The following is a 21879-nucleotide window of genomic DNA, read 5'->3' on the forward strand; positions in this document are numbered from 1 at the left end:
AAGTGATTGGACCAGAGGCACATTGTTGGTTTAATATTACTAACTACCCCATATGAGTAAGGCCATCCAAAAAACAGAGCTTCTAGGCTGCCTATGAAGTCTCTTGTCTACTACTTTCTCAGCCTAAACCTGCATGTATGCGATCTCATTAGCCTGGGAGGTTCCTTTTCAGTTGTTGTCAATTATGGAGATCTGCTTCTGTCCATTAGTGTGAATATTAGACAGTTCTTTATTATGAGGTTTTTTTTAGATTTTATTTATTAATTTTTATTAGAGAGAGAGGGGAGAGAGAGAGAGGAAAGAGAGAGAGAGAAGGGAGAGGAGCAGGAAGCATTAACTCCCATATGTGCCTTGACCAGGCAAGCCTGGGGTTTTGAACTGGCGACCTCAGTGTTCCAGCTAGATGCTTTATCCACTGCGCCACCACAGGTCAGGCTATTATGAGTTTTTGAGTTCTATCTATTGTGTTAAAACTGGGGTCAGAAATCTATTCTTTTTACAGTAGAGTTATTGTATTAAATTATATCCACTTGTAGGCAGTTTGTTGCCAATGTATAGATCATTGGGGCTGAAAAATCCCACAGAATGGGGGAAGGGGAATATACTCATATTCATAGAAACTGAGATTGGTCAGATATAAATTCACTGCTGATAGTGGCAATAGAGAAAGTGAGTCTGACTAGAAGTCAGCAAGTCAACATGGCTTAAGGTAAGTAATGGGGATTGAGGTGCTTTTTTGATCTTTCCCCACTCAGCTCAGATTTCTCCCAACTTCTGATAGAAACAGGGACTTCCCAAAGGAGCCTGCACTGGTCATCATCACTGGAAGTTGTATAAACAAAGTAGAAGTGTTAAAAAATTTTAAAAAATCTTTATGTTTCAAAGGTGCCTCGTAGCTTGAGAGATTTGGCAAGTCAGGTCATCATGCAGCAGCTCTAGCCTCTTCACAATTTTGATCATGTCTCCAGGTTACCTCTATATTGTCAAACTGAAAAGGCCTCTCTTTTTTGGAGGCTGCCATTTATGGTTTTAATTGTCCTTCTTTGTTCGCCTTAGGCTCTATTTTGTCCTTGAGATGTGCAGATCAGAGCTCCTTGTGTAATTTTTACCAATGAACATGTCCTATAGTTCTTTGTTAAAGGAGAATTATTTTGTTTTTCTCTTAATCCCCTTCTTGACAGTGCTCAAAATGTTGTTATCCCCCCTTTTTTTGGCCGTAATAGGAAACTAGATTGTCCTTTTCAGTACTCTGTACACAAACTACTATTGAAGCTCATCTGCAAATCACAAAATCTCCTGAGGCATTCCTTTGGTCGCATCAACTTGGCACTTCACTGCCTGGAAATGCTGAGTATCATCTGCAGATTAGGACTTTCCTAGTGCCCACCACCAGAGAAGTCTACCATTTACCCTTCTTCAGTCACAAAAAAATGTCTATTTCTCCCCTATATATTTTTTCTCTCTCTAAACCTGTTCCTACTATATGATAAAAAAAACACATTTTAAATTCCATGATAATTTATGTTTAAAAGTAGCCTTGGTATCAAAATTAATTAGAAGCATTTTAGAAGTGAGATTAGCCCCAACTAAAAGACCCATGGAAGGTCACACATGACTCCTCTTTACAGAATCCCTGTCACCACCCCCACCGCAGTGTACAAGAGGCCAGTATTTATTAAAGGTTCTTCTAGCATGCCAACTAAAGTACCAGACACTCATAAGTTTATAGTTCCTAGGGCCCCTTTTGCCTGTGAAGCCACCCCAGCAATCTGCACAGTGATCATCCAGGATAACAGGTTCCAGGTTTTCATTAGAAGTACAATAATTTTTTCCTTTGATTTCTTTCAGAAGTCAAGTCTGGTCAGGGTGTTATATGAAGTTACCTGTGATTCCTAGGGTGCCAGGGAGGCTGCCTGATCCAAACATCACTCCCATCTGTTGGACTGATATTTGAAAATCCTTTAAGAGGAAGCATACTCTTATTCTACAATTAGAAATAGGCCTCAAAATGGGATATTGGCATAACCTCTCATCCTCACCCGCACTCTACCATTAGGTGTATGGTTCTCATGGAGCTTTTCTTGACAACAGATTGTGAAAGGGTTGGAATATGAGCACCCTGAGCATTCAGAGGAGCAAGAATTGGGTAACAGCGAATTAGAAGGAAAGGGAAACAAAAATAAAACAATCTTTGAAAACTAAATAATTTTGCAGAGGGTGAACCCTGGTAACTATATCAGTTAGTTCCAGTCATTATGCTTGCGACTTCTAGTTTGTTGCCTGGTGCCATAGTCTCTTGCACATTTGCCATTATGACCTCTGACCCATCTGCCTACCTCAAAATTTGTAGTAGACATAACAATGGCTTACTCATGTAAAAAGTTAGTCAGTATATCTGCTATTCTCCTTTTAATCCTTTTTGTTCCATGAGCACTGGTTTTCTGGATCACCCCTTACCTGAGATAAATAAAGGATATCTTCATTGCTGGTTCACATACAAGACGCTCTAATTTTTGTTTGCTATTCAATGTCTAGTTTGCTTCTGGTAACTGCCTCTCCCTATGGGTTTCATGAGACCTTTTTCTTTCCCTTTTTTCTTTTTTCCCCTTTCTCCCTCCTTCCACCTTCCTTCCCTTCCTTTCTTCTCCCTCCCTCCCTCCCTCCCTCCCTCCCTCCCTCCCTCCCTCCCTCCCTCCCTCCCTCCCTTCCTTCCTCCCTCCTATCTTCCTTATCTTCCTTCCTTCCTTCCTTCCTTCCTTCCTTCCTTCCTCACTTCCTTCCTCACTTCCTTCTTTCCTTTCTTCCTAGTTTTTTCCTCTGCTATAACCTTTTTGGCTTTGCTGTCTAGTCAGCCAGGAACTTAATGGTTTCATTTTAAAATTGAACATACCCTCTTGATTTTAAAAATGGCTTAGGATTTCTTTTTTAATAGGCTGTATATGGAATACTCACATGAATGTTTTCAGCACTGAAAGACCTTGGGTTCCATTTTATGTTAAAGACAATTTCACAGTCAGAGCTTTCTATGTCATTCAACACTAATTTAGAAGGGTAAGGGTCACTGATTCCCAAAAGCTTCCCATAATGTCCATGTGATCTACTATAGTTGGTATTACAAGGAGAGCCCTGTTTTAAACAGCATAAAGGAACATTGACATTGTTCTTGAAAGTACACTTCTTCCATCAAATAGAAGTTATGGCCTCAGTATAGAGATGATAGAGGTATATTATACTGTTGATTTACGTGAAAGTTCACATCCCTCCTCAGCCACATGCACATATACACACAAAGTTTGATGAGAGAGGAAGGCTACTTTGCCAAAAGAAGGGTTAGCTAGTTTCTGAAAGAGGAAATACTACTTTGCCTATGCTTAACCTGTTTGCTCTCTAATTGTGTTTGAATTCAGTATGGGGTAGTCTTAATAACCTTTAAGCTATTACTTAAAACACTGTGTTGATGACATTGGGAGTGATTATAATTAATGACTATAGTAGAGAGAGACAGTGAGTTGCTGTTCATTCAAGAAAGGTTTTGATCAATAGTAAGATGCCACTCTGAACCTCAGATGTTGTAGGATAACCAAAATGCTAACTCACTGTGAACTGTCATGGTACATGCATGGTTTGAAGAAAAAAATTCCAGTTGTGCTCAAACTTCTTAGTTTGTATCCTACTCATAATTTTACAGCCCTAAAAGCCAGAAAGCAATTCTTTACTAAATGTTCGATTATTAGTATGTATCTCAGAGGAAAGCTATATATATGATGCTTATAATGTATATGGATTCAAAATATACTGAACTGGACAGTTCAACATTTTGAAAAAAAAACACTTCACATTTTATTAAGAATATTCAACTATTCAACTCTGTGAGCTAATTAAGTACAAACTGTATAAATATTTCACCAAAATAAAATTGTTAAACAGAGTTCTCAATGAATAATACTTATGAACAATTCTGTTAAACAAGGCTTCTCATTCAATAGCAGTCTTTATATCCACCTATGCAAAACTTTCCTGGTAGGAGCTATCAACCTAACAAGAGGAATAATCTTATTCTAGGGAACTAGGGTTTATAATGGTAATTATTAAAATAGGAATCTACCTGTATTTGGTCCTTGGTTCTTTACTTTGAGTCCTGTAGCTTATATTTTATAACTTAAAATGGAAATAAACTTTTTTTCCTCATCAAAGACCACTGACCTAAAGAAAAATTCAGAGATTCCAAAAAACAAACAAACAAGAACTTAGTATTTTGCCTCATTTTATGAGAGAAATATTAAACTTTTATATTTTAAATAATTTGATAGCTCATCCACTGCTTTTTAAAAACATTAATTCTAGTGTGCATATGGTAATCAGAATAACCTATCCAGAAAGAACTTGTTCTCTAGGAAACAACAAACTCATTAAAGGAATAGCTCATTTAAGCCTAAGTTTTTATTCCTGTGAGGAAGTCCTTTGTCCATCTATACTAAGCTCCACTGTTAAAAACACATATGGCTAATATTTACTATAGATACACTTCTGTAGTATATGTTTATTGTGTGAGAATTTTCCTTAGACCCTGACATGGCCTCTGAAATACAAGTCAGTGATGTTTTAAACACAGGATTCATTCCTATGGGTCTGGGGCCAAGATTCACCTCTCTGAAGCCACTCTGACCATCTTACAAAAGAATCAAGCACCTTAAGTCACCTTGTAGAAATTTTAAACATTTATTAACAAGAATAAAGGAAGGGGAGCTCCCATGCAACAACATAGGGGATTTGTGTGTGTCTTTAAGTATAATAACACTTATTCATTCATTTGGCAAATATTTATTGTTTCCTTTATGCCAGCACTGTACCTAGGCATTTGTGGTGGTAAACAACACAGATGAGGCTTCTCCCACACCCTGGAGTACAATTCCTAGGGAGCACTTGCCTGTGCGAGGAATAGCACTAAACATTTATTTGATTTTTACAGTAACACAGTCTACAATACCTACAAAGGTAGGTATTCTCATTTCCATCTTACAAGTGAGAAAACTGGAGCTTAGAAAGATTGATTTGCTTAGGGTTGCACAGCTAATAGTGCTGAAGCCAGAGTTACAACTCATGTATCTACCTATTAACCATCAGCTACAATGTCCTCAAAGTGTCATGTGGAAGTATGAAATTTCGTCACAAGGAAAAAATACCATCCCAAGTCTTCTTAGAAAGTTGTGTCTCAAGGGATTGCAGACCCCCCTCCCAAAGAAAAACCAGTTAAATTTATGAAAATGAACCACATGATTTGTAGTATACACAATCTGTTGTATTTATGTTTTTGGAAGTGCAATTTAGATTTTTCCTACCAAAAGAATATGCCAATCCTTGGAATTTAATTTGTAATTTTATGGATAGAAACCAAGAATAAATATTGCCAGATTTTATGTTTTAGGATTTAAAGTTTGGAAGCACAAAGATTCTGTGAATCTGCTTTTTCCTTTATTTTCAATGGAGAAAATCCTGACTTTCTGCTTTAGAAAGAGTGTCACATGTCATTTTATAGTGGTCATCTCATGGAATTAACATCCTTTTCATGTGTTTTCTCGAGTAGTATTGATAAAGATTTTTGACATTAGCATTTTTGCATCTGTTGACAAAATTTTTTATCATCTCTTGGTCCTGGCAGAAGGACATATCTACATAAAGCAATGAGATTTCTCCATCCAAGCTATAAGTTGTTCATTCAATACCAATGGAATAAAATGAGAACCACAGGACATCTCTAAAGGACATTCAAGTAAAATGTTTCTTTACACTATTGACTTTTAATGTTAAAATTTAAAGAAGAGATGTTTTCATGATGATACATTTTTCTTTTATTGTATTTATCACTCATCTAGAATTTATCTTCCAGTTGGGACTGTAGACTTCTTAGCATTAAATTTTAGAAGCAAGTAGATAGATCCTCAGTGAAAGAGAACCCAACAATTATAACTTGCTTCTCAGGACTTGGTGATATGGCAAAAACAACACAAACACATATCTAAACATAAATATTTTAAGCAATACAAATTTTTAAAATTCCCCTTTGCTTGATAAGAAGGGAAGGATTGTCTAGAAATTTGCATTTGAGAACACATAATTATATAGCCTTACTTCCATCTTCATCCCCATTTTCATCACAATCTAAGAGCTGGTGAAAATTCTTTATATAATTATTCTACCTCTCTTCAGTTAGGTTACAGGTACACCACCTTGATCATCACTAGCTCACTTTGGTCTGGCAATAAAGGTAACAGGAGGTGCTAATTCATTTAAAAAGCCTTGCACGTTGAACTCATCCCTCTGTAAGTATTTTTATCAAGTGCTTTTATTCTATTTGATAAACTTTTATCCTGCCTCTGCATTGTATGGAAAATATAAAGTTGCTTGTTGTTTCTGAAAAAAAATGGATGACTCAGACACATTAAATTTACTGTTCATGTTAGGCACAGGTACAAATGAGGCCAAGGTGGGCTGTTCATTTATTGTTCCTAATTTGATATGTCTTTTGAAATATTAAATTCAAAAACATTAAGTGCCTAAGAATATAGGATAATTTGGAGAGGAGGTATGTGTTTAATTATCTGAGTTGTCCTGAGCCCTCTGTCACTGAGCTCACCCTGCCTGTTTCCAGTATTTAGTTAAAGTTACAGTGGAGAACTGTATCTTTTACCCTTACCTGATCCTTTGAACTTTAAATCCATGTATTGATAGTTAGGGATACAGTTCTTATATTGTCTTTCTTCCCCTCTTGGCCAGTGTCTTTCATGACAAGTTCCTAAACATCTGCACTAAGTAGCCCTGATATCATGACAGCCCTCTACCCCAGAAAACATAGGTGATTTTTTCCCTTTTAAGTCAAGAAGAGTCTACTGAAATTCTGTGGGTTCATTCTGTCACTCTGGTATATACCTTTTCTGTTCTCTTCTTAATACTGAATGATCCCTGCCCCTGGAGAAAGTGACCTGATTCTTCTGCAGAAGTTTAATAGGTTCTGATGCTAGAACATGGTCTGAAACTATCCAGAGACAGGAAGACCTTGCTCATAAATGGAAATTTTGAGAATTGTGTCCTTTAATGTAAGACTGCTCAGTCCCTTCAGTCTAATCTAGAAAAGCTACCCTCTAGGTTCAGCTTTCACATGTTACTTGAATAACTGCTCCTGACATGGCCATTCACCCAACAGCTGCCAGCATTGATGTGCTGCCTTGTTCTGTTCTGTTGACATGGACTGCATAGAGATTAAGTTAAACTAGTGTCTCTTACCTGAAAAAAAGGCCCGAAGCTAAGTTTTGCTGAAGCCATACCCATTGGTCCTTAAAGAAGGACCAAAGAAAAGATTCTTCAAAAAAAAAAAAAAAACAACATATCAGCTAACCAGCTAAGTTAACAAGTGAAAGGGTGTCCATGTGTGCCAGGCACTAAGGGCAGTACATTTGCCTAGATATCATGGAAGTAAAACTGAGGACTGAGCTGGAGGTAAAGGTGTTTGTGTGTCTGCTTGAGGTGGGAAAATCCTGAAGAGGAAGATGAAGTATGGGGGAGGTGTTCAATATATTGGAGATAAAGGTAGAAAAATATCCATTCTATTTAAATATAGGAAAGCCTCACTAACTTGGCCTAATTAGACAAAAGCAAGTCTGAATCCAGGAATATTTTAAAATGTATTTGTATCACTTTCAAGCACTAGATGCACTAGTAATTCAAACTAGACTAACAACACCTCAAAGAAGGGGCTTTAAGAATCACTTGTAATTAGCATATCAATTATTTGTGTATAAAGTGCATAAAGAGTTTATTCTCTTAAGTAAGACAAACATTCCCCAGTGCAATCTTGTTTACAGTATTAATTTGCTTATCCAGCCCTTTTTGTGCCAAGATAGATGTATGTAAGAAATACTTATTTCCTCAGGGAAGCATGAATTGCTTCCCTGTGTTTAGTCCAGTAACTAAGAAGCGGAGTGCCACTTGATTGGTTTGGGATTTCCAGGATATGGAGTTTTGAATTTGCATACAGACCAGAGAGATTTCATATGGAGAAGATCTGGCAGCCATTGCCAGAGATCCAGTTTCCCCATCTGGATTTCATTGAAGTGATCTGGATTTCATCAAGCAACAGGACACTGATCCTAAATGATCCACCAGACTCTGTAATGTAGGCATGCTTAAAATACATCCTGCTCCAGAAAAATAACTGTTAAAATATGTTGAGTTGGAGTTATTCTATGTGCAGTACTTAAAAGTAATAAAAATGCATGTCTTTTTAAGTCCCACAAAAACCATGCAATATCAAGTTAATGATGAAAATCAATCCCCGAACTCTTTCTTGCACACCTCATTGTGTGACGGCATTGTAGAGATTTCCAATCATCTGGGAAAGGATATTATATTTTGATGAGCTGCACCAGGTGCTAACTATATGGCAGCATTTCAGCTTTGAATCTTAGGGAGGCCCTCCTGGGTAAGGGTGAGGGAAGGGCTAGGGGCATGTTTATTGTTAACAAATCATTATTGTCTACATAAGTTTAAAAATCAGAGCAATTGAATTGAAAAAAATAAAGATGTATCATAGGTATATAGGAAGTGTAGAAAATATGACTAAGGAATAAGAAACAGAAATAGGCCTATATCTCTACCGATATGTATTAAACTGAGCTCTAGGAAAATTGTGACTTCTTCCAGGCTTAGAGAGTAAAAACTAGTGCAAAGAGCACACCAGAAGAAGTAAATATACACGCAAATGTTGTAACTACAGTTTGGAATGACTCCAGCTCTCCCCTTTTCCCCCCAAGGGCATCACTATTCAGGGTCTGCAAAAGCCAAATAGCTGTTTGGCTTCCAATCTGATTTTTTGCCTAAGAAATCAAAGAAGTAGTTTTCAATTTTAATAATACTATATATTCTCTGAACCTCTATCTCTCAGAAAGGCACTTGTATTTCTTCCCCTTCTTGAAGTGAATTTTTTGTTTGGTGAAAGGTAATAGATTGGCAGCACTGGAAAAGGAATTATTATACTCTCAGAACAGGTATAACCTGGCAGTGACACTATGAAATTTCTTTTTGCCTTTGGGGAACATTAGAGTACTATTCAGGAAGTCACGGCTATGGTGTGCTATGCTGAACTCAACAGTATCCTAGTGGGCTGAAAAAATTAACATAGCACTCCAAGGGCCTGACTTAAGGCCATTCATTTATTCATTCAACATTAGGGAGTGTTTATTATGTGCCTGGTGCTAGGAGGAGACTTTTGCGAATGTTATATCATTTAATCCTCACAGTAACCCTGGGAGGGAGAGAATACTCATGTTTACAGAGAAGGAAACTGAGGTTCGAGAAGTGAAGTGATTTGTTCAAGTTGCAGTGCAAGCACTGGATCCAGCTTTGTGTGACCCCCAACACAGCATTCTGCCTGAACCCCATGTTGTGGAAGCTGCAAAAGAAATGGGAGAGACATATGCCCAAATAATAGGACACAGAGCAGAATGCAATAGTGCTATGGGGAGTGGTCCTCATAGTTTCAAAACAGTGAAATAACCTCCCCACCCCCAATCAAATAAAGACTCATTAGTACAGCTAGCCTTAAGATTCATATTCTTTGTATTCTTTCATTTTTTTAAAGCTTACCTCTCCAAACCAGCTTGCCTCTTGGCCTACCATAAACTCTGACCAAATAATATACACTCTGCTTGCTAGGGCATCTGGCCTTTCAGAATAGGAAGAGCCGAAGAGCACTGGGGTTTAGTGAAAAGAGCACTGGATTGAAATTAGAATTAGTGTTCTAATTCTAGCTCTGATGATTCAGTCTACGCCACTGGTAAGAAGGTTCTTTCCTTTCATTCTGGATGACTCACTTTCCCCTGTGTAAATGTGAATGGTTTACTTCAAAGAGGTAAAAAGATAAGTAATAACAAACTAAAAATAGTATACAGTCCTTTTGTTGCCAAGGTGACATAAAATCGATGAGTCGAATTACTTACTGCAAGGCATGTTAGAAAGAGAAGCCAATTAGAATCTGTTTTCATATAATGGCCTTAGCAAGAGAAAAGATGCTCCTGTAAAAGGTTAACAAATTACATCTTGAAAATTTAAACACCAAAAAAATGTGAGGATTGTTTGCTTATTTCTTTGGAGGGTTTGGGGTTTAGGAGTTTGAGGCGTGTGTGTGTGTGTGCGCGCACGCACGCACGCTTTGGAATATTTGTTTTGTTTTGTTGTACTAAAGGTGTTAATGGAACCAGTACAGCTTGTTTATACTAAAAATAGAAAGAGAAACTTATAGGAAATAAAATGTCTTCTGGATATGTTCAAGAGGCACCCCTGACCGACCCCAAATAAATTGACACATCAACCTCACCACAGTGACTGCCCCATGAATTTCTTGCATCCCTAAACCATTTGTAGTAGATATTCAGGAATCACTGAGGCATTTAAGATATGCAGCATCCCCTGGAAGGCTGAGTTTTTGCAGCATGAGTCAGCAGTGCCTGAGTTGAGATAGGATTGAGAGAATTTAGAGAAAACATATCTGTGAAAAGCTGAAGAGCTCCCATTTGGGACTGATTAGTGCTACTTTGGGTCCTTAACAGAATCTCCCTCTGAATCCCATCTAATACCATAGATTTAAAATTTACATTATTGTAGTAAAAGCTTTTCTGTGGGCAATAACTTTTCTCAGGCTGACCTTGGAAAGTCACAGCATTACTAACAAATGTTTCTCTCTTCTCTCCTTCTGCATCCTATCCTTGGTTTTTCAACTTTAAATTCTTCATTTCTTTAATCTCTGTTGATGAAGTCTCTAGAGCACGGATAGTCAACCTTTTTATACCTACTGCCAACTTTTGTATTTCTGTTAGTAGTAAAATTTTCTAACTGCCCACTGGTTCCACAGTAATGTGATTTATAAAGTAGGGAAGTAACTTTACTTTATAAAATTTATAAAGCAGAGTTACAGCAAGTTAAAGCATATAATAATAATTACTAACCAAGTACTTTATGTCGGATTTTCGCTAAGTTTGGCAGAATAAAGTTTTATAAAACAACTTACTATAGTTAAATCTATCTTTTTATTTATACTTTGGTTGCTCCGCTACCACCCACCATGAAAGCTGGAACACCCACTAGTGGGCGGTAGGGACCAGGTTGACCACCACTGCTCTAGAGGATGCTGGGAGGGCCTTCTAGAAAACAAAGATGATAGTCTGGTATAAGCTAGTTTGCAAGCTAGACCTCAGGAGACCAAACCTGCTGGGAGCTTGCACAGATCAAAGGGACAATTTTGGATTACCACATCCTACCACCAGCATTGATTAAGGATAACTGTAGCACCATCTCTTTGGCATTCCATTGCTTTGGTATTAGAGGTAAAGTGGCACCAGTGAATCATCTCAAGACACACAGTAGAAGCTGGGGTCTCTACCCCTGATGGAATAAAAGAAAAGGGGTAAACTGGTTCTTGGGCTTTTCCTTTTATCTTAAAGCATCATTAATGTCATCACCTCTGGCTTTTATACTCCTCAGGCACAAACCACCTTCCTCAGAGCAATGCCTCTAGAAACAGCTGCCACAGCCTCTCTTCTTCACTTGCATAGCCTTGTCTGAAAAGCAGGCTTCTGAATACTGAGAGATTAGTTTTCTCATCAAGGAAAACTACATTTCAAATGATTATCTTGTGTGTTTATAGGGAAGTTCCTAATGTAGTTTAATGAGCTGCTTATCCTTCCCCTCCTTTCTGGGTAAGAGATTTTATACTTTGCCAAAACCTAAAATTAATGATATACAGTGTAGAACAATGTTACAATGGTAGGGTAACTTTGCCAAAAGCAATCTGGAGTGATATTTCATTCATTTATTCATTTAATGATTATTTATTGAATGCCTACTATGTATAAAGTATTGGTTCCACCCTCAAGAATGTTAGTACAGATATTAAAATTATAGATACAAAGAGAAAGATACACATTCATATTCATAGTCACACACATTTGAATAAAGTAAAATGCGGAAAGCTATAAGAACCGTAAGAGGTAAAATGCTTTGGGCACTCAAAGCAATGTACTGCTCACAAAAATTAGGGGATGTTTTTATCACTTCATATTCATTTTGAAGTATCCCCTAATTTTTGTAAGCAGTATACTTCGGTGGGGGAGCTTAATTGAGGAGGTAACATTCTATCTGGGTTCTAAAGGGTAGCTAATTACCACAAAGTATGTGAATGTGTATGTGTCTATAAAATTTGAGTCAAGTTTAAATATACAGAGAGTGTAGGGAAGAATGTTCTACACAGATGATACAGCAAGATCAAAGTCAGGAAAGGATGAGCTATGTACAAAGAAGAGCAGTGGTTTAGTTTGGCTCAGCTATAAAGTGCAGGAGAGGGACCTGTTGCAAAGAAGACTGGAAAAGTGAAGGAGCTAGAATAATCAGCTCTTCCATAAGCATTTGGGGAGCTGCTAAAGGTTTTAGAATGAGGGAATAATATGATCACAACTTACTTGGAAAGATAAACACTCAAAAAATAATAATGCTGTGGCTGCTACTGCTATTATTGAGAATAATATTTGTAAAGTGGCTGACACAAGCACCTAATGTATGGTAGCTAAGTAAGTCATAGAAGCATGAATTTGTAGTGGTTCAGAGCATGGATTCTAGTACCAGGATGCCCGAGTTCAAAATCTAGTTCTGCCACTCTGGCCAGGTTTCTCAGTGGCTAGAGCATCATCCCTGCATCCCAAGGAGCTGGCTCGATCCCTGGTAAGAGCATGTATGGGAAGCAATGAACGAGTGCACAACTAAATAGAACAGCTAACTAGAACAAGGAGTTGATGCTTCTCTCTTTCTTGCTCTTTCTCCTTTCCTCCTTCTCTTCCTCTTTCTGTCACAAATCAGTGGAAAAATTAAAACACACACACACACACAATCTAGCCCTGCCACTCAATAGCTATGTGATCTTGTACAGATTTCTTAAGCTCTCTATGCTGCTGTTTCTCCACCTATAAAATAGGGTTAATAATAATATCTATCTTGCCCTGGCTGGTTAGCTCGGTTGATTAGAGCATCATTCCAGAGTGCAAAGGTTGCCAGTTCGATTCCCTGGTCAGGGCACATATAGGAGGAGCTCAATGTTCTTGTCTCTCTCTCTCTTTGTGCCTTTGTATAGTAATAATAATAATAATAGTAATAATAATAATACCTATCTTATAAATTGTTATGAGGGTCAAGTGAGCTAATACATATAAATGCATAAAAGTGCTGTTTTGAATAAAGTGCTCAATAAATATTAGTTGTTATTGTTTTCATTTTTTATTCATGAAAGAGATGGAACATGAGCTAGTGTTTAAAGGATGCATATGATGTAGACATGTAGAAAGGTGACTTTCAGACAAGGATGTACATGACAAAAAAACATAAGAAAGTACAAAGTGGGTGAGGTAAACCAAGGACAGTTCAGTTTACCTACAGAATAATATGGGTTAAGCAGTTATTGATTAATAAGATGAAAAAGTAGGCTGGAGCTAGATCATGAAGGACTTTGAATCATAAGCTAAGAAATTTAAGCATTATCTAGAGATAATAGAGGGACATTGAAGGCTTTTAAGTAAAGAAATGACTTGATCATAACCATTCCAAAGGAAAATTAATCTAATGGTAATGTGTATGTGATGCATTGGAGAAAAAGGAGACTTGAGGCAGTGAAATTAATTAGGAAGCTATTGGAATCCACAGAGGAGATTACAAGGGCTAGGTTAGAGTACTTAAGTGGGAGTGAAGAAGAGGAAATGGGAGCGACATTGGTGAAAGACTGTTAAGAGGAGCAGAGAAAGGAATCAGAAAGAGCCTCAGAGTTTTAAACATGGATGACCAAAAAGATGGGGTATCATTACCAGAGATGGGGAATAGAGGAGAAAGTAGGGTGACAAGTTCAGCATGGTCAAAATGGAGCTATAAATTACAGCTGACTTTTTAAGAAATTGATAAGCTGATCCTAAACTTTATATGGCACTTCAACTCAGATTAGCCAAAGCAAATTTGAAAAGCAAGAATAGGGTTAGAAGACACACTTCACACCTTAAAACTTACTACAAAGCTAATCAAGACAATGTGTGGCTGGCATGAGTGTGGACATATACAGCAATAAAATGGAGCTCAGAGTCCAGAAATATGTACAATCAATTGATTTTACACAAAGGGTATTAATACAATTAAATGGGGAAATAATAGCCTTTTCAACAAATGGTACTGGGACAACTGGCTATCAGCATGCAAAAGAATGAATTTAGACCCTTACCTCACACCATATACAAAAACTAAGTCTACATAGTCTAAATGTAAGAGCTGAAACAATAAAACTCTTAGAAGAAAACAGATATAAATAATTATTATCTTGAATTAGATAATGCTGTATAATGCTGTTTTAGATATGATATCAAAAGCACAAGCAACAAAAGAAAAAAATAGATAAATCTTACCTTTAACCACAGAATGGATGAACCTGGAGAGCATTATGCTAAGTAAAATAAGCCAGTCAGAGAAACACAAATACCATAAGATTTTACTTACATGTGAAATATAATGAACAAAATCAACTAACAAACAATAGAAATAGATTCATAGATATGGAGAACAGACTGACAGCTGTCAAAGAGGAGGGGGTTTGGGGGACTGGGTGAAAAAGGTGAAGGGATTAAGCAAAAACAAAAAAGCTCAGATACAGACAACAGGATGGTGATGGACAGAGGGAAAGGGGGATGGGAGGAGGTGGAAGAAGGTGAAAGGGGATAAATGGTGATGGAAAAAGACTTGGAGTCCTGAACACACAGTACAATATAGAGATGATGTATTATAGAATTGCACACCTGAAACCTATATAATTTTATTCACTATAATGTCACCCCAATAAATTCAATTTTAAAAATATATGCAGGTGAAATAAGATTTTAGTGAATGAATGGCTATTAAACTTCAGAGAATGATGACAAGGAAAAGGAGAGACAGAAAAATTTTGAACCAGGTGCTAAAATCCTCAAGGGAGGTGGAAGAGTATATCGTAGGTATCTAGATAATAAATATCATAATATTTGAGTAGTGTAAGCAAGTAACATTGACCTCAAAAAAAAAGGAGAGATTGATGACAGGAAGGAATATTGGATTTGGAAGTAGCGATAGGAAAAGGAATATTCCAATTTCTCTTCTTCCTGTGAATTCAGTGGGAATGTGCACAGTGTGTTTTCTCCTTTGACACCCCCAACTTAATCTGTCACCTAGTACTCTCAATATTTTCCAAATTTTTCTTACCTTGCTTTCTGTTGCTCTTGTGCCTAGACTACTTCAATACCCTTTGTGCTAACCCTATCTCCAGACTTTGTCTCTTTGGCCTTACATGAAACAGCAAAAATCAAATTTCCTAAGCATTGTTTTTCAACAGCATCATTGCTTATCTCATACTTTTTCAGTGGCTCGTCTTTGACTGTCAAACCAAACGAAAACTTTCAGTCTTGAATTTTAAAGTGTCTACCATATAGCCCTCTGTAAGCTGCCCTCATTTCCAGTTGCTTTGACATTATACTGTATACAAAATACCTTACCTTTTTCTTTTCTTTTTTTTTAATTCCTTACCTTTTTCAAAGCTTCTAATTGCCCTTTTCTCAAACAATCCTACTCTTTTATTTACTTTTATTTCTAGATAATCATAGATTCACAGGAGGTTACAAAGAAATGCACAGGGAAGTCCCATGCATCCTTCCTCCACCCTCCTCCAATGTTGAGATCTTGCACAATGATAGTACAATATCAAAATCAAGAAGCTGACATTAGTACAATTCATAGAGATTATTCAGTTTTCACCGATTATACATGGTCTTGTGTGTGCGTGTGTGTAGCTCTATGTGGATTTGCATAACCACAGCTACTTTCACAATCAAGATAGAGAACTATACCATCACCACAGGGCTCAGTAATGCAACCACACTTATCCCTAATCCCTGGCAACCACTGATCTGCTCTATATCCCTGTAAATATTTTTTTAACAATATTTCTTTTTTTTAATTTTATTTTTTACAGAGACAGAGAGTGAGTCAGAGAGAGGGATAGACAGGGACAGACAGACAGGAATGGAGAGAGATGAGAAGCATCAATCATTAGTTTTTCATTGCGTGCTGCAACACCTTAGTTGTTCATTGATTGCTTTCTCATATGTGCCTTGACCGCGTGCCTTCAGCAGACCGAGTAACCCCTTGCTGGAGCCAGCGACCTTGGGTTCAAGCTGGTGGGCTTTTGCTCAAACCAGATGAGCCCGCGCTCAAGCTGGTGACCTCTGGGTCTCGAACCTGGGTCTTCCACATCCCAGTTCTACGCTCTATCCACTCTGCCACCGCCTGGTCAGGCAATATTTCTTTTTTATTGATAGATTTCAGAGAGACAGAGATAGGAGGAGGGACAGAAAGGCATTCATTTGTTGTTCCACTTAGCTTTCATCATTCCTTGTTTGCTTCCTGTATGTGTCCTGATCAGGAATGGAACCCACAGCCTTGGTGCTTCAAGATGACACTCTAACCAACTGAGCTACCTGTGTCAGGGCTCCATTCCTCTAATTAGTATTTCACAAATGGTATATACGTGGAATCATGCAGTATAAATTTGGGGATTGGCCTTGTTCACCCAGCATAATTCCTTTGAGATCCATCCAAGTTCTTTTACATGTATCAGTAGTTTGTTTCTTTTTATTGATGAGCAGTATTTCAATGGTATGGATATACCACAGTTTAACTATTCATTTGTTGAAGTATATGAGTCATTTCAAGTTTGGATTGTTACAGATAAAGTTCCTATGAACATTTATGTACAAGTTCCTATATAAAAATAAGTCTTAATTTCTCTTGAATAAATGCTGAAGAATGCTATTATTACTAGATTGTGTGATAAATCTACTTTTAGTTTTGACAGGAACAGTCAAAATATTTTCCAGAGTGGCTATATCATTTTACATTCCCACTCACAAGGTGTGTGTGATATAGTTTCTTCCACATCCTCACCAGCAATTGATGTTATTGCTATTTTTCATATTAGCCATTTTGATAGGTGGCTTATTGTAGTTTTCTCATCTTTTAAGACCTAAGTCTAGAGTTACCCCTGTAGGATCCTCTCTAACATCATCTGGAAAAGTTGATTATTCTCTCCTCTGTGGCATCTATGATACTTAATTTATCATTGTATTTAATTATTTATTGACATAGTTTGAGTCTTCCCCCCTATTCTGAGCACATGAAGATAAGAACGGTGCCAAATTCATCTTTGTTCCTGCAACATCTGGTACAGTTATATGCTGGACACACAGAGAGCCTCAGTTAATGTGTGCAAAGTGAGAGAATGAATGAGAAAGTGTTAGTCTTTCTTGCCTCCCCTTCCTCCCCACTATGCTATAAACCTTTAAGAACAGAGATCATTCCTTCCACTGTGTTCCAGCAGCAGCTAATAGGGTGCTCTGTACGCGTAGATGCTCAGTAAATGTTGGCTAACTATCCAGGTGGCTTATCATTCCTCTGCACCCAGGAGATAAGCACATGAAAGAGAAGATAGGACTGAGTATTCCTGTATTGAGTATCATATGTCATAAGTTTTATAATATTTTTATAATCTACACAATCACTCAATATTTGTCTGCATAGATGAGAAAGCAAAACAAAACAGTTTTTTGAGTCAAACAATATCTCTACAGCTGAACACTTTTCAATAGTTTCAGTGCCCTTGTTACATATGAATTTGAGAGACTGATATTTTATATCCCTGAATTGTTTTTGCAGTTTTAGAAGGATCTGGAATTTTTCTGGTTTTGCTGCACTGGTATAATTTGACATGTTGACTATGAAGGGGTTATTAACCCCAGCATTTTTAATTACTTTTGGACTCTGCATTTTCTCAACTCTGAAGTTTGTTAATTTATACATGTTTATATGTCTCTGTGAGAATTACTCAGGCCCTTGCATACTGGAATATGTTTTGTCTGTGAACTAGATTGTAAGCCCCTTGAGAGCAGGGACCTTATAACTCCTAGGAATGCATTCTGGACATTGTCAGTGTTCAATTAATGATAATACTGGAAACCTGACTAAGTATGTCTGTCACATTGACAACTTCCTTTCCTTTTCACTTATAAGGTTTCTAACTTGAAAAAAGCAGTTAGGTTGATTTGATAGCATTGAATGACTCAACCCAAAATCATGCTCATTTGTACCTGCTACAATTTGTTCTTTAGGCTGCCTTCAGATTTATAATTTTTGATCAGTTGTTGCAGTTTCCTTCCCTATAATATTGTAGTTGCATATGAATTGGAGAGGTCTGCATTTTATAACCCAGAAGTTCTTTAGCATAATAAAAAGTAAGTTGATACTGTTTATGCTTCAAAGCATATAATTTTCTTCACCAGCCCCCAGTGATAACTAGGTGATAAAGTATATATTGACAATCTTTAGTTATCAGAAATAATAGTTAACAACTAGTCAATATCTATGTCTTATTTTCCCAGATTGTAAAATGGAATAAATGTGTATGTTATGTACTATGGTTGTTGGTGTTAAATTAATATGAACATTTCAAAGAAGTTAGTTTACTGAGGTATAATTTACATACAGTCTGATTCACCCTTTTCAGATGGACAGTTTGAAGAGTTTGACAAGTTGAATTTTTTTCTTCACTTACTTTCTGATTCAACTCTCACTGGCACCATCACCATCCCCACCACTAAACCAGACTGACATGCCTTTTCCTGATGTTTTATATTCTTTCTCTTTTCTACAGTGTACTAAAGGAGGTATACATAGCCTTTAATCCTGAAGCAGTGGTTTTACAACTGGGAGCTGATACAATAGCTGGGGATCCTATGTGCTCCTTTAACATGACTCCAGTGGGAATTGGCAAGTGTCTTAAGTACATCCTTCAGTGGCAATTGGCAACGCTCATTTTGGGAGGAGGTGAGTACAAAAGAAGGTCACCTTCTATATTTTACTTATTGACACTGAGGGGAACTTGACTTTCATAAATTAGATAATATCAACCTGCCTGTGATCCAGAAGCCTGAGTCAGTGAATTCTGCCACCTTCACAGTTCAGCATAAGGAAGTGCTATGATGCCCTTCTGCTCAGTTGTGCATTCTGAAATAAAATGTTCAATTCCTAAAGTAAACATCTTTGAGTTAAAGGTGACACCAGATCTTATTAAGAATAGAGGATGTTAACAATGGACTTTGATCCATCTTCTTTTGGATAGTCCTTGATTCTCAGTTCTAATAACAATCTTATAGAAACATACCACTAAATATCTAACCCTACTCAAATATATGTAGTAAACACATGAATTCGTTAAAACTAAGCTGAAATCAGGAATGACTTCTGCCCCATATCCACCTTAAAAAGCATGGATTTGTTACAGTAAAGTAAAATTGAGAGATCTAAAGAGTCTATTGGACATTCTTGCCCTCAATGTGTACTGATGTTTTGCATTGCTTAACCAACAGAAAGCCGAGTCTGTTTAATAGAAGTATTTACACATCTGTGAAAGGGACCTCTCACAACCTCAACTATTTTTGAAGATGCCTTGCTTAGAATCTTCTGTCTGGCACAATCTTTATTTGATGAATGTATTGATGTCTTAAAATCAAGTGGTCAGGTTAGATTGAGCTTAAAATGTGTGTATTATGAAACAGCTAATAGTTTGTTGACTTGTCAACATGTTGTAAAAACCAAAATTAGAAGAAATCATGGGAAGGCCTTATGAATAAGAGTGAGCATTCAATACACATACACAAGCCCAGTTTCTTGGCAGCCTCAAACTCTAGAGGGATCCAAATTAAAGGTGCTTATAAGAGACAACCTCATAGAATAAGCCAGAAAAAAATGTATTAACTTCAATTCATGGAAAAGATAAAATTAATAAGTACTGTAGGACATATGAATTTCCTTGACAGTACAAAGGATGGTGATTATGATACAGGTACAGTTAGGAGAGGAAAAGACATATCTCTTTGTGAATTAAATTTTTGGTCAAGGCCTTTACTTAGTATTTTCAAAGCTTCTTAACTTTCTCAGCCTGAAGGTTTGGCTTTTGAAATATGCATATTCCTGAAACTGACTCTGTATAAATGAATTTGTAGAAATCATATTGTATGTATGCTAGAGAGAATTAATTACTTAAAACCTATAGTGACTCTTCTGAAATGAAACAATCACTCTCAATAAGTCAACCTTAGAAATTCAGATTTTCCACATCAGGGGTGTTTAAAGTAATACCTTTAATATTTCACTGAAATTTTCAACCCCCAATAACACATGGATGATTTGTAGAGATGACCATGAGCCCAAGCTTCGGTAGACCTATTGAGCCCTAAAGGAAACATTCCTGAAGCCCTAGCATCCCTGATCTTTCAAAGCAAAGCTAAGTTTAAGAAAATGGTGACCGTATGTCCCAATTTATATGTGTTATCACACTGTAATTATTAATAGTGTCCCCTTTTACTCTTAAAAGTATACCATTTTGGATGATGAATTTTATGGTTACCCTTCCTAAAATAGGCTGGATTCGATTTCCTTTAGGCTGCACTGAGGTTATGAAATCATTCCATTTTATTTTTACACTCTTGGAATCTAGCTAAAGGCCACTGTTCTAATGCTTGCTTGGCATAACACATTTATTCAGAACAAAAATATGCTGATTATTAGTCAGGATAGTATGGCTTCTGGGTAACTGTGACAGGACCTGACGAGATGGGTCAGAGTGTCAGTCAACAATCCCTTTCTTATCTCATTCTTTTTGATCTATGCTACTAGGCCTGCACTTTGTGGAGAAAAGGAATGCTGATATTAAAAGAAGGAAGTCTGTTTCTGTTAGCATTTTTCTTTTCTTTTTCCTGTATGCATCTAGTGCTATATCAGGCAATAGGTTTAAAATACAAACCACATCCAGCAGTCATTTTATAGAATTGTTGCCAAATGCATCACAGGAACCTTCATGTTGGGTAGGTCACCTCAAGAGATTCAGGTTCCAGGATCTCATTCTTGCTGATGATTCTTGATGGAATTGAGGAACGTAGCATCCTCAGGTGTATATTTGTTCCCAGATGAGAAACTTTTCAATCTTTGTAGGCCTTGACCTTCCCAGTTCTACACGGTGCATGGTCTTACTGGTCCACTAAAGTCTGCCTACTAGGTGGTTTAAAAATATAAGGGGACGTTTGGGTGAAATTCTGCAAGTGAAAGTGGTCCTTATAGCCCTTTTATTAAAACATTTTTTTCTCCTTCCTTACCCCCCTTTCCTCTCCTGCTGTTTTGTGACTATTCTTTCCTAACTTCACAATTCTTGGTGGAGACAGGAGGCTATAACCTTGCCAACACGGCTCGATGCTGGACATACTTGACCGGGGTCATCCTAGGGAAAACACTATCCTCTGAGATCCCAGATCATGAGGTAAGTAAGGCTCTGACAAGTCCTCTCTTATTTAAGGGGAAGAGCTGAGTCATTTCACCTAATCAAAATCACGTCCTCACTACTCAATACCGTTTTGTTGAGAGACACTCCAATAACAATAACACACTGTCTTGGCAGAATAGTGGATTCTTGTTCCAAATATTCAAGACCTTCTGCCTTTTTTTTTACAAGAGATCTCAAAGGCCAACCAACTTTAATTTCTCAATTAATTACAGAGACTGTAGGAAGGGGTCACCTGTTCACACAAAGAACTCTTTGGAATATGTGCATATTTTTTCCCCACCTCAAAAAAGAAGGGGGAATTTTTTAAATGTATAAGCTGGGTTCTTGTCTAGCTTTCAGAAATCCCAAAGGCAGTTTGTCGCACCTATGTTATTTGGTGGTTGTCCTGC

At 37.3% G+C, this 21879-nt stretch overlaps 1 protein-coding gene across 11 annotated transcripts in view; it reads left to right on the top strand.

The window, feature by feature from the left end:
* HDAC8 (histone deacetylase 8) overlaps positions 1–21879 on the top strand; it is a 288934-nt gene that overhangs the window by 75937 nt on the left and 191118 nt on the right. For all 11 annotated transcript variants that reach the window (XM_066357082.1, XM_066357083.1, XM_066357085.1 and 8 more), the window contains 2 exons: positions 18806–18978; positions 21372–21466. In XM_066357082.1, the coding sequence (XP_066213179.1) occupies positions 18806–18978; positions 21372–21466 (268 nt within the window). The remainder of the gene's footprint in view (positions 1–18805; positions 18979–21371; positions 21467–21879) is intronic.

The sequence above is a fragment of the Saccopteryx leptura genome, chromosome X (assembly GCF_036850995.1).
Source record: "Saccopteryx leptura isolate mSacLep1 chromosome X, mSacLep1_pri_phased_curated, whole genome shotgun sequence".
NCBI lineage: Eukaryota > Metazoa > Chordata > Mammalia > Chiroptera > Emballonuridae > Saccopteryx > Saccopteryx leptura.